The sequence below is a fragment of the Amphiprion ocellaris genome, chromosome 12, assembly GCF_022539595.1.
Source record: "Amphiprion ocellaris isolate individual 3 ecotype Okinawa chromosome 12, ASM2253959v1, whole genome shotgun sequence".
NCBI lineage: Eukaryota > Metazoa > Chordata > Actinopteri > Pomacentridae > Amphiprion > Amphiprion ocellaris.
In genome coordinates, this window is record NC_072777.1 from 21,126,677 (window position 1) to 21,145,202 (window position 18,526).

General features: G+C 38.7%; 1 protein-coding gene across 2 annotated transcripts in view; it reads right to left on the reverse strand.

The window, feature by feature from the left end:
* Positions 1 to 18,113, reverse strand: part of ezrb (ezrin b) — a 42,262-nt gene extending 24,149 nt beyond the window's left edge. The window contains exons 1-5 of one of the 2 annotated variants that reach the window (XM_023278535.3): positions 17,983 to 18,113; positions 13,821 to 13,885; positions 8,306 to 8,389; positions 2,999 to 3,094; positions 781 to 1,055 (exon numbers count right to left, since the gene is read on the reverse strand). In XM_023278535.3, the coding sequence (XP_023134303.2) occupies positions 781 to 1,055; positions 2,999 to 3,094; positions 8,306 to 8,389; positions 13,821 to 13,832 (467 nt within the window). In that variant the 5' untranslated portion in view covers positions 13,833 to 13,885; positions 17,983 to 18,113. Of the gene's footprint in view, positions 1 to 780; positions 1,056 to 2,998; positions 3,095 to 8,305; positions 8,390 to 13,820; positions 13,979 to 17,982 lie in introns of those variants that run through there. The other variant, XM_035952052.2, reaches the window with a different exon arrangement.
* Between the last annotated feature and the right edge of the window lie 413 nt (positions 18,114 to 18,526).

The window sequence follows — 18,526 nt, forward strand, 5'->3', positions numbered from 1 at the left end:
CTAGCTTACTTAAGCTGCAAATCTGAAACACTACATTTTCTTGATGGGTACAGTATTGTCCTATGAGGAGAAAACACGTCCAGAGTCTTTACTTCTATTTGTCATTGTATAACGGTGGTCAAGCACGCCTCCTACAGGGGCCAAGAGACACTGTTATGATTAAACATGATTGTCATCATTGCCTGTCACACCCACCTACAATGTTTAAATTCTTCCAAGCTGTACCTGGTTATTAAGTACGCCAAAACTGCAACACCAGGTATCAAATAGGATCTTTTGGCACACTTGACTGTGCTCAGTAGCATGTGTCATGATCACTGGTGGAATAAAGCTTTAATCTTCTTGCTGATTGCTCATGCATTACCTATGTTTTTAATATTCACACTATTTAAGAATCGCTTCAATGCTGAGTTGGTAATTTCATATGCTGGCAGTGATGATGGTGTTAAAGAGAGCTAATCTGCTGAGAGGGTCCTCACATATACAATACTTGAATTTGTATTTGACATTAATATTTAGAAATATTAATTGTTGTGTCCATGGGTGTGGAGACAGTGATTTTCTTTGCTGCACGTTCATCTAGTGCTACTGATGGGCTGTGTAATAAACAGGTACTCTTGTCCAATAATTACTTTAAGCAACTAAAATATTGTCTGTCATTGTCAAGTGCAGTGCCTTTAGACTAATAAAAGAGTGTATTACTACATAACATCCTGTCTTTTTTAAATGAAGATTGTAATACGCTCGATTCATTGTTCTAAGCACACTAATACATCTAACCTGCGCGGCAGCAGCTGTTCAGACAGCAGGTATCCAGGCTGGTGGACTTCTTTGTTGTAGTCTCCAAACTTGGCCTGAACAGAGTAGGAGGCCAATAGCACGGCTGTCTCTGGAGGACAGTAAACCTCATCACTCAGGATGCTCTCCTTCACCTGCAGGAAGAAGAGCTTCTGGGTGATGTCCTGGATCAGTTCCTCAGCAACATCCTCAGGGAAGAACTTGGCCCGAAACTTGAACTGCAGCGGGTTCTCCTTCTTCACATCCTGAGACGACACCTGAAGCAAAATGAAAAGCATAATTCAATCACACATAGGATTATGTCAGCAATATAGGAACACAATGTTATAAATATGCTTGTTCATTTTCTTGTTGAGAGTTAGATGAAAGGCTGAAAAGCTTAGCTGACTGACTGCTAGCTCTAGCTACTAGATGTGGCTAGAGCTAGCAAACCCTTGGGATCACTCTTCTCTTGGAGGGACAGCATATGAGCTTATTTTATAGAACTACTGCTTAAGTATTTCTTTAATGTTAAATGTAAAAGCTACTGTAATGCTGAAGTTCAGTACCGTCAGTTCATTTAGTGTACAACTCAGGCAAATTCCTGCTGAAAATCATCTGCCATATAAAGTATATAAAAGCATAAATAATATGAAAGGAGACAAGTTCTGCAGTTACATGCATTAGCCTTACAAAGTTGGGATTTATAATGGGGCTTGTGAAGTGTGTCGCACTGGAAGTGGGAGGTTTGCATTGTGCTGATGAGCTGCAACGCTGTCAGCACACAGTTTACTCTTGCTAACTGAGGCAAACATATTGGTGCTTTATCATTCATAAGACCTTGTAGAATTAGGCCTAACTTCTACAATAGTCCAGTAATTTAGCACTGGACTCACACACCTATAACACTGTTAGATTCACAATTGACTGTTCAAAAGAAAAAAATTATAAAGTTGATACAGCTGAACTGTGATTTTTTTTGTATTTAATTCACATATATTTCTTTTTTTTGTCAAAATTTAAATAATACCCATAATGCAATCTGGAATTCTACAGTTTGAGTTTTAGATGAAAGATCATATAGAAACTGTGAAATCAACACAATCTTGACCATTTGGAATTCTGTTCTTTGCAGGCATGGCATCATCATCTGACTCATTTACTTTGCTAAGTCACATTGTGCAGAACTCAGGAACAACAGTTAGTGAAGTCCAAGTAACTTTGGTATGGTATGGTAGCTACTGATTGACTGAATACCAAACTCATTATGTGATTATGTGAAATGTGTAAATATTAGATATTGACTTTTAATATATTAAGTATTTCTATAGATTTTAAATTAGAAGTGTTTTGTTTATAGTATTGTCGAGCAAGTTTTTTTAGAGTACAACATTTATTGCTAATGTTAATCTGGTTACTAACCTGCCTGTTTTTTCTTTGTTGCTGTTGTTGATGTTGTTGTTGTTGTATGTAAACTGCTGAATATTTGAATTTCCCCCGGGATTAAAAAAGTGTCTGTCTGTCTGAGAATCGGTATCTTCAGGTGTTTCCTGCATTAGGTTCCTTGTTTTAGCCATTTTTGTCTCTGAAGAACTTTCAGATGTGGTGGCTTTATATAGACACGAAGCACAGCAACAAAAATTGTGTCTTTTAATGAAAAGCACGACCTTCATTTGTGGATTAGTGGATAAGTTTTTAATGGCTTTTTTTTAGGATTTGTTTAGTATTTTGGCTGTGACTGCACTGAAAGAAATTACACTTTAAGACCTAAGAGTGTATCTTAATGCAATATTTCACAAATGTATGGGGTGTCCAAAAACTTTTTTTCCAAAACTCTGTCTGTCCATCCATCCATCCATCCATCTATCTATCTATCTATTCCCCTCAAAACAATACATTCTTTCTCCATCATTCCATAATACTCCACAGAGAACTGTGCTGCAATACCTAAGCATACATGTATGCAGGTAGTGGGTATATGGCATTTCACTTTATTAAAAGGATAAAAATTCCAGTAACTTACAAAACTGACCAACAGTGTTGAGTAACTGTTCAGTCTATAAGTTGCATCCAAGTGTAAATAGTGCTGTCTGGTCTAGTATATTTATCATTCATGACTGATAATGTCATTATTTTTGCCTTAAAAATGTGAGCATTTTTAAAACTCAATATTATGACATTAAATTGAAAAAAAAAAACATATTCTTATGTTAAATCTTACCTTTTTGTCCAGTTTTAGCCAAGTGTGATAACCTTTGCCATCCGCATATTGAAGTCCAAAGTACCAGACCTCGCGTAAGCCAATGGTTTTCACCACCTGCACAGAACAAAGCAAGTTTTCAAACAAAACTGCTGCAACAAATATTGACTTTCAGTGCTACGTACTCTGGTGATTATTTTTGATTGATCTAATAATTGTTTGGTCTGTCAAATGGAGAAAACATTTTGAAACAAGAAAAGCACTCAGAGAGCACAGTACTCCGCCAAGGCTGCTCAGTTGTATGATTTAGGATAAGTATTGATAAGTCCACAGTGGTGGATTTGTAGTAGGATCGTAATCGTGATCGTCTGCAGGCAGTCAACATAGCGTTCACTTGTTGTCATAGTTACAGTGACGCTGTGCCACTATCAGTTTCAATGATACTTTAACAAATGCGAGGATCCAGACTATACGCCACATCGCTGCCAAAATCTAATCAGGTTGTCCTTGTGTCATTTCTAACCTTCCCTGAAAATTTCATCCAAATCCATTATTCTGTTTTTGAGTAATGTCACGTCAATCGTCCCATAACTCCGCTGCGTTCTTTGGAGGAGTAAAAATGATGGTCAAAATTTTCTAGAAGGCAAAGTGTTTTGCTAATCTGGCCAAATGAAAGAACCCAAACCTATTCAGTAGAATTCAGTAAAATAGGTTTGGGAAGAATCTAATCTGCAATGATACACTCAAGTACTAGACTAATGTGGAGGACTACCCTCATACTATTACACAGCATGGAGTTGGTTATGGTAATGCAGTTAACTACTGCCAGGACAAACAAAAGTGCCCTCTTAAGTACTGCATGCTTGATGTTTTCAGTTAAATGATTTTGGACAGAGAGATGGTTCCCTGGTAACTCCAGTCAAACTACTGTTTTTCTCTACTTGCAATGAGGTATCACTTCGCTAACAGCTCTGCTGGCTGCAATATGCTGCAACAGATGAAAGAGCAATCACGGCTAGTCTTCAACAAAGTGGTCCCATTGTTTGGTCGAGGGGGAGGAGTGAAACTGTATAAAGTGGGTGTGCTGCATAACCAGCATCCTGTCTGACTTCAGTAACAGACTGCAAAGACTGAAGTGAAGTCGAGGGAGTCTACTGTATACCACTTCCAAGGCTGTTTCAAAACTCCTACCTATTAAAAACATCTAACATGCAGATTATGAAGACAGTTTTGAATTATCTTGCCTCACAAGAATATTTTCAGTTTAGCAATTGAAGGATTTTTTCCAACTAATTTTTGACTTCTGCTATAGGAAGAGCTACCATTTTCCACTGGCTTTGGAGGGAAACCTCAAAAATCAGAGGCTCTTTATGGTCTACACACCAGTCAAGATTCAAGACCTTTATTTATCACAAACACAATTATACATGGTATAATGTGCAGTGAAATGCATTGTGCACCTGTTCCAAACCGAAACAAAAAGAATAAAAAATAAAAACACACTCTATATATATATATATATATATATATATATATATATATATATATATATATATATATATATATATATATATACAGAGAAAACGATTTCCATACAGATACCTAAATGAACAACTGAAGTAACCATTTTCCAGTGCAAGCTCCGACAACATGGAATGTCACATGATGGACAAACTACCATCAATGACAGCCTGTGCATATTATGAACACCTGCCAGCAAAGGATACCAAAAATAATCCTGTTCATTAGAGAAGGATTAAATCTGAACCTGGGACACAGGTTTAGTAAACTGACCTCACAGCAGGTTGGTTTGGCAGGTTGAATTGACTTAAATGAGTTGCTAGCTTGTTCCAATGTACGTCAAGAACTCCAAAGACTTGCTGTAAGAAACCAGAACACTCCAATGCCAAATTTGGTTTCTACGTGTCTGGAAATTTACCAAGTTACGTTTAAAGAATTCCAGTTTTAGTGAATAGTTTAGTGTCTTCTCACAGCCTGTAACCACATTAAAAAAAAAAAAAAATGTTACTCTCTTTGGTGGTCTAGAGCAAATACTTCAGACTAATACATTAAACTGAGGACTTTTTAATCCCTTTTGAGGTCATTTTGAGAATCCTGTTTTTCAAAAGATGTTACTTGAAAAACATCTGTGATTTTATTAATCTATGAAACAATATAAATATATACTTGTGTAAAGAATAAAAATTTGCATGAACTGTTAGAAGCAGCTTCATGCTGACAATGATAAAACAGTTAAATATATGAAACATATGTAGTCAGGTTGAAGGAGCTAAACTGTTGCTGATTCTTTGTGACCAGCCAGTTGAGACTCATTTTAGGTTGAGCAGCAAAGGTTGCAGTGCCACAAAGGAAAAATTAGCATAACTTAAGTCTGCAGCCTTGTCTTACAATCATGTCACAGAGTGAAAGTTTCTCCTACAGGTTAATGGGAGCTTAGGCTCTGTGGTGAAAGCGAGGAATGCCACTGGGTTGAAACGGCATTACTCACTGTGTGCTCTGGGCTGAATAACCCAGAGTCCTCCAGTTACTGAGGAGGGCAAGGGAGAGGTTTAACCAGTCAGGCCCCAAACAGGGACCTATCAGCACAAAGATGAAAGAGTTTGTTTTTTGATATGGGAGCGGTGGTGGGGGCCATGGGTACTCACCTAGGGAAATGAATCTGTTACTTTCAGAACATTTAAAAAGGTTGGCTGGTGTGTTCTGAACAGATACAACACACTGAGAATAGATACAACTTAACAGCATATCTAACTTGTAATGTAATCTGCAAAAAAAACAGTGATTTTTCTCCCTGTGGCGTAAGGCAATAGTGAAAGGAGCAGCAGTGCACATTCATATGAAACTTAAACTGTATGAGGGTGTGTAAGGGAGTGGCAGGCGTTTCTCTTTAAGAACGACATGACAAGGACTAAGGCTATGATCAGCTTTGACCACATGGGCCACACCAGGCCTCACACTCACCCTGTGAATGAGCTCACTGCTGTTACTCAACATTTCCACAGAACCTGTTGAAACACTCTGAGTGCACTTCTGTTTCTGCAACTGATTACTGCCAAGTCACCCGTTTTAAACTAAATCAGAGTGCTGACAGACATAATTCAACATGGCAACTCAGGTTAAACGTCCGCCAAATTCGTCTCTAAGTGTTGGCCTCAATCAAGGAGTGTAGCTAGTCTTCCATGCTGAAATAAGTAAATTATGCAGGACAGTCTGTGCCACTATCACAGGGAATGAGAGATAATCTGTGACACACACCACTGAGAGCAATTCTAACAAGTATTCACAGGAATTCACCAGCACCTTGGCATAGTGATAGGTACAGAGCAAATATCGGGTCTTTAGCTTTCCTACACACAGAGAACTTTAGAGTATAGACAGAGGAAATACAACAATTTCTGAATATGGTTGTTGTTGGGTTTTTGGAGGCATTATGCTTAACATGACTGTGTTCAAATGTCTGTTGACTAGTATCTTTTCAATACTGTAGTTGAGATGAAAGGTGAATCCCTGACATGCAGTCACAATACACACATTCAGCTACGCTTGCTTTTGAAAAACTAGTTATGCAGGAAATGGCTAAAACAATATCTTTCCCAACCCGGTGCTGTCATAAAGACACAGAGAAGCTCGCACTGTTGACATGTCATCTACATACAACGGCAACTGCAAATTAAAATATAATTCTTCTCCAGTAAGAGAGCAACCTGTACATCTGTAACAGGGAAAAATAAGATACAAGCTTAAGTCAAAATTAATTTCATCAGGTGTGACCTGAACAAGCTATAATCAAAGTGAGGTCAAATGTTAGCTGTATCAATTTATAAATAAATAAAACAACAGTTTTACAACAAGACATGGTGCATTTCCTAAATAATCATGCATATAAAAAAACTGTGTGTAATGTCAACAACTGATAACAAGTAGAGACTAAGTACAAGGTGAAACACAATGTCCTATACTAGAGAGCTACAGTCATTTTTATTATTGGGACTACACCTTTCATGCTGACATTTAACACACAGATTTCATTCACTACTGTCAACTTTCCATATACCATTGACTATTAGTTTGATAAATGCCTGAAGTTTTATTTGTTCACGTCAGCTATGTGAAACTGTTATTTTTCATCATTGAAACCATTAATAATAGAGACTGTAAAGGACTGTTGATGCCAAAAACCGAGGGCACGCACTTTATCCTGACACAAATGATGTCAGTGACACCACATGATAATATAGGGTGCAGCAGTTTGTGAACGTTCATGGCAATAACTAGTTAGTGGCTAAGGGGTAAATTACACTGAAACAGTTTGGAAATAATAATTAATAATCATTTCAGGCATTAACCTTAGTGGGCAACAAAAATTCTAGAACAAAGAAAGATTAAGAAAATAAAGCCGTAACTGCAGGAGACAAACTGATCAATCTCAGTCGATCCAACATAAACAGAGGAGATCATCCTAATTTAATTGCTCCTGTTTCGATTTTACATATTCAGTTATAGTCACCGTTGTTAATGAAGAAGACCAGTTATGAATAACAGGTTCTCTGCTTTCATATGCTGTTGAAACATTACATTTAATGTGCGTCAGTTTGGCCTTTCTTGATAGCCAATAATTGTCATCGGTATCAGCCCTGAGAAATAATTTCAGCCAATCCCTATTTCTTATTTTATTTCTAAAATTCTTCACTGTAGCAAGTGTTTTTGTTCTGTATCACAATGTAATTGCTGTGTGATGATGTTAGTTGTTTCTGGCTTCTGTCATTGGTCAGGTGCACTCAGCATTACAGTTTTAGAAAATGGCAGCTGCAGCAGTGTTAAACTCAGTTGTATGTAGATGTCTCCAAACACCCCAGGCTTAGAAAGTCTGGGAGTACTTCAAATAATGTAAAACAAAAAACTGGTTTGTACACTGTCCACAGTTTGGATGGCAGGTCACAACAGCGGAAGAAAATGCAAAAGCATCTAATAAGAAAACAAAACTCAACAAAAAATGAAACTAAATAAAATGATCAATTAGATTTTTTTTAATGAAAAATAATGATTTAGATTTATTGACTACACTGTAAAATAGTCGCTAGTCTCCTCTGCTTGCCTGGCTACTGCTTGTAGCCAAGAAAAAGGAAACATGTTTATTAGCGAGCTTCAGAGGTGCTGGTAAGTCCTTTTTTCTAATGAAATCTAATGCCAATTTGTTAAATATTTCCATATAATTTTGTCTCTGACATCTTTAAAAGTCAAACTCATAAGATATTTAGAGGATTACACTATGTTAACAAGTCAGTACAGGCATTACACATACTCTACCTGGTCAAAGAGCTGCTTGCCAGTCGTGCTGGGCTGGATGGCAAATTCCAGCTCAGCGTCCATGGTGGTGACGCGAACATTGACCTGCAGAAAAACATGAAAAAACGGAATATGATCCTTACCCAGAGTAACAGAATGGTTTTCATAGGCATGAACCAATACAAAGTATGTCAAACTAACTGATGGCAGAACAGAGCATTTGTGTGTGTGTGTGTGTGTGTGTGTGTGTGTGTGTGTGTGTGGGTTTCTGTCTGTTTGGTAAGGGGGTGTATTTGCAGAGTAAACACACAGGACTCTGCTTTCTCAGAGACTGATGGGCCGACTGAAGTGAAGCCTGTTGCAAAACCTGAGGTGTTACTTTTCAACATTTTCAATGATAGCTCCAATATTTCATCTCGTAAAACGTGTGAAAGTGAAGAAATAATAAGTTAGTGGTCAGTAATTCTTGTGAAGCCACACAGATTGAGCAACTAACTGTTAATTTCTGCAGAGAAAGCAAACAATCACAGGACTGAATGGAAAGCACCTCACAATGCGCTGTCCAGGATATTGTCAAAATATAGTCCAGACAGAAGATATTCAAGATGATCCATTTATTCAGTCAATTCAACGTGTCTGCTAATGTCGAGTAAGGTTAGCTAGTATTTCACTTGGGAGCAAAACGCAAAAGCTGTAGCAAGACGAACTTTGCTTTACCAGCAAAATCTAAACAATAAAGCACTAAGAGCCCAGAATGTTTCTACCCCTATCCTGCAATGGTACATGAGCGTACAATATGAAAGTGGGAATCAGCCTCCAAATAAGCAACTTTTACCAGTTTCAAATCAGAGCTAAAAAATACCTTACTTAGCAAAACAAAGCTCCCTTTACTGCTACAATTGCTCCAGCTGTCCGTCGCTATCACCATCTACATACTAATGGAGCCAGATTAGTAAAACTTACCACAAAAAAAAAACACTGATTAGAAAGTGTTTTAATACATGTTGTTTTTTAGACTTCCCTTGTTGAAAAGATGGTTCTGCAGCTCTGAAAGTGTTTGATGTTTCTTTCAACATCACGCTCTAAATTTACAACAGTTACAGATGGAGCACCGAGAAGGGACTGTATGAATGTGTGGAGCAGACAAGCCAACAGAAACCACTGAGTGATATCTGATCTCTAACTGAGCGCTACAACCATAACTCACAATAAACTGAACCCATTCACAGCAGTAAAGAAAACATGACACACGTGCTAAAAATATACCCGGCAAGAACTTAGAGTTACACAGTGAGCAACTTTACTTCGAGAGGCACTGGTTCCTAAATCTAACCTGCTACAATGACATCCAGCAGATGCAAATCTTCACAGTCTTGGTGGAAAGTACAACACTCTGGTAATGAGTAACACAAGCACTATGGTAACACAAGAGAAGAACGAGATTAAAATAGTGAGCACCAAAATGCTGTAATGATGGGAGCACATGACCAACAGTGTACTGATTCTGTTTCAAGGTCAAACATTTACTTCGCAAAACTATTGCATTAAAGAAATATTTACAGGATCTGATCAGAATTTTAGGAAGTGCATTTATTTGCTTTCTGTCTGACAATTAGATGAGAAGATTAGAACCAATCCCACATCTGTATGGTGCAGACAGTTAGCTTAGCTTGTCTTAGCATAAAGCCTGGAAGTAAAAGAAAACGACTAGTCTGGCCCTGTCCTAAAGCTCAAAAATTCAACCTTTGGAATATATTTTTATTGAAATAAAGTGCAAAGGCAGTTTCTGTTCTGTCTCATTTTTTCCACTCAAGGTTTGGAAAAAATGAAACTGACACATATTCATATTGATGTGACTTCCATATAGGATGTCTGTCCTGATCTAAACATCATCAAGGGACTGAATAAAAATAAATTAATGTGAAAAAGAAAAAAGAGACAATACCATAAGAACAAGAAAAAAAGAAACAACCAAAGCAAAGGTTGTTAAGATTGGAGACCTGCCATAATTGCTCTGTAATAGATCTCAGAAGATAATTCACATCACAACTGAGAGCAAGTACTACTCTGCCCGTTAATCAATGAAGCCATTCTAGCCCCAGTCTCTAAAATGTGTCAACACAACACCCTTTCCTGTTCTGAACAGTCGTGATCTGAACAGCATTCCTTCAGATTTTTCAATGGTGAGGCTGAGAAACTGCTGCAGTTAGGAAACTGAAGTAGTCACCACCTTTGTACTTAAACTGTGGATCGACTGCACTGCATTCTTCAGTGAAGACTTTTCAATATTTAACCTTGTGCATAGCATGCATGGCTTTAACAAAAGTCTGTTAGAATGGGAGTTGCCATGGAGACTTCACTGAAATGGTCTGAGAGTAAAATGACCATAAACAACTGCTACCATGTGGAGCAGCAGTACAGGACAGAGACAAGCCTATAGGCTCTGCCAGCTTTAAACACATAGAACTGAAAAATGAATATTGAAGGAGGCACAACGACTTCTGAATTAGTGAATCACACCAGAAGGGTGTTCCAGGTATGATTAAGTTATTTATTATTTAAAGGAACAAATACTAACAAAAGGACTGTGCATAAATGGAAACGCCCATGCATGTTGATGGCGGTCACACCTTGTGTGGTTTGTGTCACGAGCTGTTATGGCAAGGAAACAGGTTATCATTTACTTCTGACAATGTGTCCTTCAGATAAGTGAAACATGAGTCAAAGAAGCATCAACACAGGAGCCTTTACTACTTCTCAAATCTGGTCCAACCTCCTGCCCCTAAAACCCTAACCCAGTAGGAACACACACACACACACACACACACACACACACACACACACACACACACACACACACACACACACACACACACAAAAAAGCTTCTCTTTTCCAAACATGCAGTTTTGGAATATTTGATATCCTGCAAAGTATCTGAACTTTAACAATTTAGGCTGCCTGTAGGTTTCTGTGCCAGTTAGAATCAAACTTAAAGTGAGTTGGCACACACACAATGTGATTTCTTTACATTTAAATTTTATGTCCACATTATTTTATGGTAAAATAATACAAGGTAACACAACATTTAAAGGTGCTATGATACTGTACTGACAAATGAAAAAAAAATTGTATTAGATGAGAGTTGCCATTTCATGACATGATATTTATGAAAGGTATCTCTCATCCAAACAAGTTTCATATTACTTTGCAGGTATATTTTTTGTATTTTTTATTTTTAGGTAAATACAACAATCTGAAAACTGGTATTGTTTGTTAATAGAGTTAACAATACTCCTGTGAAATTAAAATGTATGTTTAAATAACAAAAAGGTGCCAGCTGCAATCAAACAGAGATATTTAGGAGACTCATGGGTATTTTCTGAATGAAAGGTGAACATAGCTCATTTTCTATGGTAACACTTTCATTTATGTGTTGCATATTTAATCCACACACATTGCACCTAAAGATACACAAACAAATGTGTTGAAAATTAAACTACAGCTGCAGCGTGTATTGGATTAACCGAGTAGCCTGTCAACCAGAAACTATTTTGATAACTGAGTAACTGTTTCAGTTATGTTTAAAACAGACATGCCCATTAAAGTCTCTGATTTCAGTTTACTATCTGTGAGAATCTACTGCCTTTCTTTCATGCTGGTCGACAAAAAAGATTTTTAACATGCCACAGAACTGTACTGAGAGCTAACCAGTTAAATGATGAACTGACTGATAGATGGTGTAAATAAATAGGTCATATGTAAAACAAAGCTCATCTGACTGTTGCTATGACTGTTGTTTCCTGGCATCTAACCATCCTTTGCTTCCCCCACCGATAGAATGATTGTGGTTACGGTCTCAGTTCACTCACAGCTGTCAAAGTGGTGTTCTAATTTCACAGTTTTTACAAAAATCTACATATAAACTCCTATTTACGTATCTCCCCATGCTAGAACTGAAAGTCAAGAGTAACAGTTTTGAAATGTGAAGCTTTCTGGTGCAAACACTGACAAAGGAAAACAAACTTTAGGGTCCTACTGATATTTTTCATTCGATGTGGCAAAGACTGCTCGAGTCATTGGGTCACACAATAAACAGTCAGTAGATTAAATGTTAAACAAGGATCTGTGAGTATCATAGAAAACACAAAAGTCTGACATTATTGTCCAAAAAGGCAGTTTTGTGGCAACTGGGCAGTAGTGCTGCTGCACTCAGACAGCAATGATGTCATTTCCACGGCAACACTCCTGACAACCCCGAGGCTTTTCTAAACAAACCGACAACACGTTTTGTGACGCTGATTCAGGCTTTAAGTCATTGTCATTACAATACCGTTCTGTTCAATAGCAGCCTGGCTCCATAACGATCTGAACAGCATTACAGCAGCTTTTTCGGACTCTGTTTCTGCCTGTTTTGCTTTAAAGAAAGAAAAGAAAACTTTGCAATGTCGATCCCGTTGTACATGTTAATTATTAAATTCACTGTGTGTTTTGGGCTTTAGACATGTCCATGTCTAACACATTTCCATCACATTTTCCTTCATACAATAAAATAAATACCTCCTGCTATGTGCCTCCCAGACATTTCTAAACAGTGAACTGAGGGAGGGATATGTGCCATGTGCAACTGTACAGTATGTAACAGCTGGGGTGGGGCAAAGACAGCCAGGAAAAATTCAAAGCGAAACCTGGCTCATATATACAGAGCAGCCTCACAAAATATATGTCACATTTTTACCAAGTATCCAACAAGACTATGAGAACCCAACATTAAACTGGGAGCAAACTCCAATATCTGCCCAGGATATAAATGAAGGTATTTTCCACCCTGCTTGTTCATGGTGTTGTACAGCAGCACAAAGAGTGAATCCAAAGATACACTGTAACAACTTTACAAACAACTGTGGTTATCTGAATACTTCAAGGAGTAAACTATCAACAACTAGTGTTCAACTTACAAGGCATCCCCACTATGTAGGGGAAGTGATTGCAGCATACCTATTTAACCCAGGCACCACTTTTACATTCCAATACCATAACCACATATTCAGTCTAGTGAGAAAATAAAAGGTTATTTCCTGTTTGGCATCAAGTGCCATATTTTGTTTCTGTCTCATTCACTGAAGTTCTGTGTGAACTGACACTGAATACATGTAAGTAGTGAACGAAATGTTTTACCAAAAAAGGTACAGCCAAACATGATGAATTACCCCTTAGATATATACAAATCTGCTTTGAAACACACAGTTTCATTTTTATACTTGTATAATCAACTATCATTTTCCTATTAAGTTCTGGCATCAGTATGATGAGAATATTCAAAAGTTTCCATTCGGTACATATTTAGAAGATTTTTTTATTGGATGAATGTGACCAAAGACAAAAAGATCCTGTCTCAAACAGATGATTTAGCTAATTTTAGGAAGCTATAATCGCTGTAGACGTTTCACGTCATGTTTCAATTAGGCTTGCCTTCCTATAAAACAATGACACAGTCAGCAGTGGGTGAAAATATCAATAGACCAAGAAGCTGCTTACCGCTTTGGGCATTTTTCGGTCCTTTTCTGTCCTGGCTCTGGGGCTTCAGATCTCGAGGCGTCTTCCTGGAAACGGAGAAAGAAGAGAAACAAGTTTCAGCCACTTCTGCGTTACTTAAAGGCGGCTAAGGGGATCTGGACACTCCTGCAGGCGACAATCATCAGGATGAATCACCGCAAAACCGACAAGTTAACACTACTCGGCACGACACCTCCCACTTTCAAATTAAGAGCACAGCTGTCGGGACGAATAGCAACAATATTGAACAACAGACAAGAGACCTTAAGTAAACACAACCATAAATACTTCCACCAGTCATAGGTTAAAAAAACATAAGGATAACATTTTTCCTCAAATGTACTAGAGAGAAGCAGAAACATACACATCTGACAAATCAGATTTGGTTTCTGAATAAAATGAAAACTTCCAGTGATTATTCTAGAGCCCAAAATATGGACTATTCAAATTGATTTACGTATGTGTGCGTGTGTGTGTGTGTGTGTGTGTGTGTGTGTGTGTGTGTAAACAAGAAACAGTACACATTCAGAAATTATTATTTACAGTGATTGAAATGATTCAGTGTCACACAACACTATGATGTATATGACATAGCTGTACAAAGGATTGTGAGTCACGTTGGTCACAAAAGCATGCTGGCTTGCATACTACTAAATCTGACCAGATGTAGTGAGATATTTGGGTATTTTTGGTATATTGCATTTCACACACTGTTTATTGTAATATACAGAATTGTTTTCTGGCATACTATACGGTATGGTAATATGTACATTTGAATGCACCTTAAATGTGGAAGGAAAGCAGGTAATAGCATGCCATTGAAGTCCAGGTGTGTCCAGACCTATCCCTACAGTGCTGTGTCAGTGCTGCAGAATGGTCTGGCTGAACTCACTATCAGTCTGTTCTAGGAAGAAAAAAAGTTCTGGATTGTTTGTATTTTTTCTTTTTAAATCAATCACAATTGTCTTGGGCAGCGCTAAGCCCAAGATGCAGTCCTGCGAAATAGTGATGGGCAAATTGTTGTGGTGGTACATTGTCAGCCTGACCAACTAATGGGGCCAATATTCGACATTTTTACCTGTTATTACCTGTATAAATATTTCTATTACGGTTTTCCTCAATTGATAAGACACTAAATTCCATTCACTGCACACAGCCACCAACTGACTGCACACATTTCTCAAAAACAGGACTCTGCTGTGAAAACCTTGAACACTATTCATGGTTTGCACAGTTTCCAAAAGTCTTGCACTCTTTTTGCAAAAGACTGAACACGTTTTTTGCTCATTTGAACACACTTTTTCACTCATAGCACACATTTTTCAAAAAGTGAACACTAGGAAGCAGAACTGGGACACTGTTCCAACACTGCTGTCACAATTCAGACACAACAGGTCAAAACTGAAAACACTTTTGCCAATGAACTGCACACTATAAAACCTGCCTGGAAATAACATTAGCTACTCAGAATGGATGTCAGAGGAGCAAGAGGTCGTGTTGGAAGAAGAGGACGTGGACGACCCAAACCATGGCCAGAACCAGAACCAGAACCTGAACCTGCCCCTGCACCTGGTCCTGGACCATTTTACATGGTATGTAAATGTTGTTTGTCATTTCAGTGACTTATCTGTACTGGAACAATACAAGCAGTCAGAAATGTTCTGAGAATACTGTAAAAAATCTAATGCATAATTCTGGTTCACAAGTGCTGGTAAAATTACAGAAAGTCTACATGACTGACTTTTTCTCTGTTTGGTGTGTGTTTGTTCCAGAGAGTTTTTCAGTTGGATTCTGATGATACACATGAATACATCTATGTGGATGAGGCTGGTTTCAACCTGGCCAAGAGGAGGAGAAGAGGGAGGAACATCATTGGACAACAGGCTATAATCAACGTTCCAGGTCAGTGTGGAGCAACGTAAGCATCTGTGCTGCAATAAGAAATCTTGGAGTAATTCACTGTAATGCAGTTCTGGACCCATAGAACACCCAGCATTTGTTGACTTTCCTAGATGGACTTAGAGGATCTACTGACACGGTGCAGCAGGGTGTTTGACAAGAAGACACAGTTTTTGTTGTTGTCTGGGACAATGTTAGTTTTCATAGAGGACTATTGATTCAGGAATGGATCAATATGAACCTCAAGTTATTGTGGTTTTTCTGCCACCATATTCTCCCTTTCTGAAACCTATAGAAGAATTATTTTTATTTTGTAATGTACACTGTGATGTTACACACTGCACATGTAACCTGAATTTACTGTGTATTAGATCCATGCTAAACTACACAATCTTGTCCTTCACTGTATTACAGAGAGTTTTACAGATGGATGCTGAAGAAATCCCACACAAGTTTATCTACACTGATGAGGCAGGGTTTAACCTCACAAAATCAAGAAGGAGAGGCAGAAACATCATTGGCCACAGGGCTATAATCAATGTCCCAGGGCAGCGTGGGGTAACATCACCCTCTGCACTGCCATTACACAGAATGGGGTCCTGCTCCATCATGCCAATATGGGCCCTTATAACACACCTCACAGTCTGACATTTCTGGACCGATTACACAACATCCTCACATCCATACTGTTACCGAATGTAAACACAGGTCGCATATGTGACGTAAGAACATATTTTGTCGCAGGCGGTGACGTTTCGAAACGCAAAACCCCGGTTACTGATGTCCACATGCAGACGCATAAAAAGGAGAATTCTCAAATCTTCACTTTGGTCGGAGTTTTTAAAAAGAATCGTTTTTGATGACATAAATCTGTGTTTTCGTGTGGATGATAGGCTGAATCGTAGAAAAATATCTTCGTTTTGTGAGATACCCGGCTACGTGTGGACAAGGCCTTAAATTCAGAGTCACTCTAGTTGGACCTTAGTTAGATTGGGGCCCCTTTATTCCAATCAAAAGTTATTCTCATTGTTCTTACAGTAAAATTATCCTTGTGGATTGGTGAGATTCAAATCAAATCAAATCAAACTTTATTGTCACTTAGCTGTACACACAACAATAGTGCAGGCAAGACTAGAGATCGTTTCTCCAGGATCCAATTTAAAGCAATTAAGTTAAGAACACCCACACTTAAGCAATCAGGCTTCCAACCCACTTTCCCACCAACACACATACACACATCCCTAAGGCGTAGTTTTATGAAATTGGCAAAACTGACAAAATTGGCAGTTGAATTATTAAATGTCCATAGCAGCAGCCTGTGATGTAAAGTGCACAACAGTTTAAGTGACTTTGTGAAATGATAAATAATTTAGATACTGAAACTAAAAATACTAAACTTAGATTAAGTCCTAATTCCTAGTTTAGAGTAACTGAAAACCTGCTGTGTATCTTCCAGCAACACATATAAGCATAATTTTCCATGGCCTTTGATAGTTGACGTTTGGAATAATACCACTCACTAAGGCTTTTATTGTGAAATTGCACACCAGAACTCTTACATTCTTGTTTAACCTTGACACGATTGAATCATCCAGTCAAGCATCATGCAGGTTAAAATTGGAACTCGACGTGCCTGCCTTACCCATTTCTACGACTAAACTTATGGACCCCACCCGTCTCTTTTAATGTCACACCGTCAGTCGCTTACAAACCCACACCCAAGTTCAGATAAACAGAAGCCTTTCGTGTCAGTATTTGTCTGTATCGCTCATCAAAGTGTCTTGAAAGAAAAGAAACTATTTTGCGTCACACAACATACATCACAAATAATCTTCAGACGTATAGTTCAAGGACATGGTGACAAAGTGGTGATCAACAGGAGATATTTCCACGGGCAGGTTCTGTTTGCGTTAGGCAAACATCCACCGCAACGGGGAAACGATTCAAGCTCTGCCGGCTAGAAATTCCGCGTTTTCCAACAAAGGCTTTATAATAAAACAGAGCGCAAAAACTATCGAAACACTAAAGCCCAGCCTCTTCAGCTCAGGCTGTAATAAAGTATTCCCTTGTGCTGTAACCAGTAGCTACATTCTCACTGTAATCCGCCAGACACCTGTTGTGAGATTTGTCTTCTTTGTGCAGAGCGGCAGAAAGCGTGCGGATAAAGTGCCAAAAGTGGCCTCGAGATTGTTGCGCAGCTTCCAGGAGGCTACGACACAGCTGTAGCACCTTAGTCGGGTCTTACCGGAGCCGATGTGCTGTGGAGGTGATAATTGTAGAACGGTTAGCGACAGGCAGCCGCAGGTTTCCCCTCCCTCTGCTCAGCCAGCCGCAATATGGCGCTCCTCCATCCCAAGTGCCACTCGGCCAGGGCCTGCTGCCTCACCGGGCCCAGCACAGGTTCAGAGCCGGGGTCCAGACAGCTGGAGAGGACAGTAACATTCTGATGAACACATACTGTAAGAGAAAGAGAGCTTTTGCCAAATACAGCAGCGGGATTTTAGTTTCTTTTAGTTATTTGGAGTTTTATTTATTCATTTATTGGTGTGTTGAAAATTGAGAAATTGAAAACTAGCCATTATTTAAAGCCAATAAACCTCTTTGATCCACTCAGTAATCTGCCATGTCTTCCACTGATTAATCCCTCTCTCATTGTAATAATAGCCTAATTAAACCAGCCTCAAACCTGCCCCCCCCTTCTCCCATCCCTCTCCTTCCCCCTCCCTCACCCCCTCTACCTCTTCTGTCCAGATGGGTCCCCCCATAAGAGCCTGGTTCTGCTCAAGGTT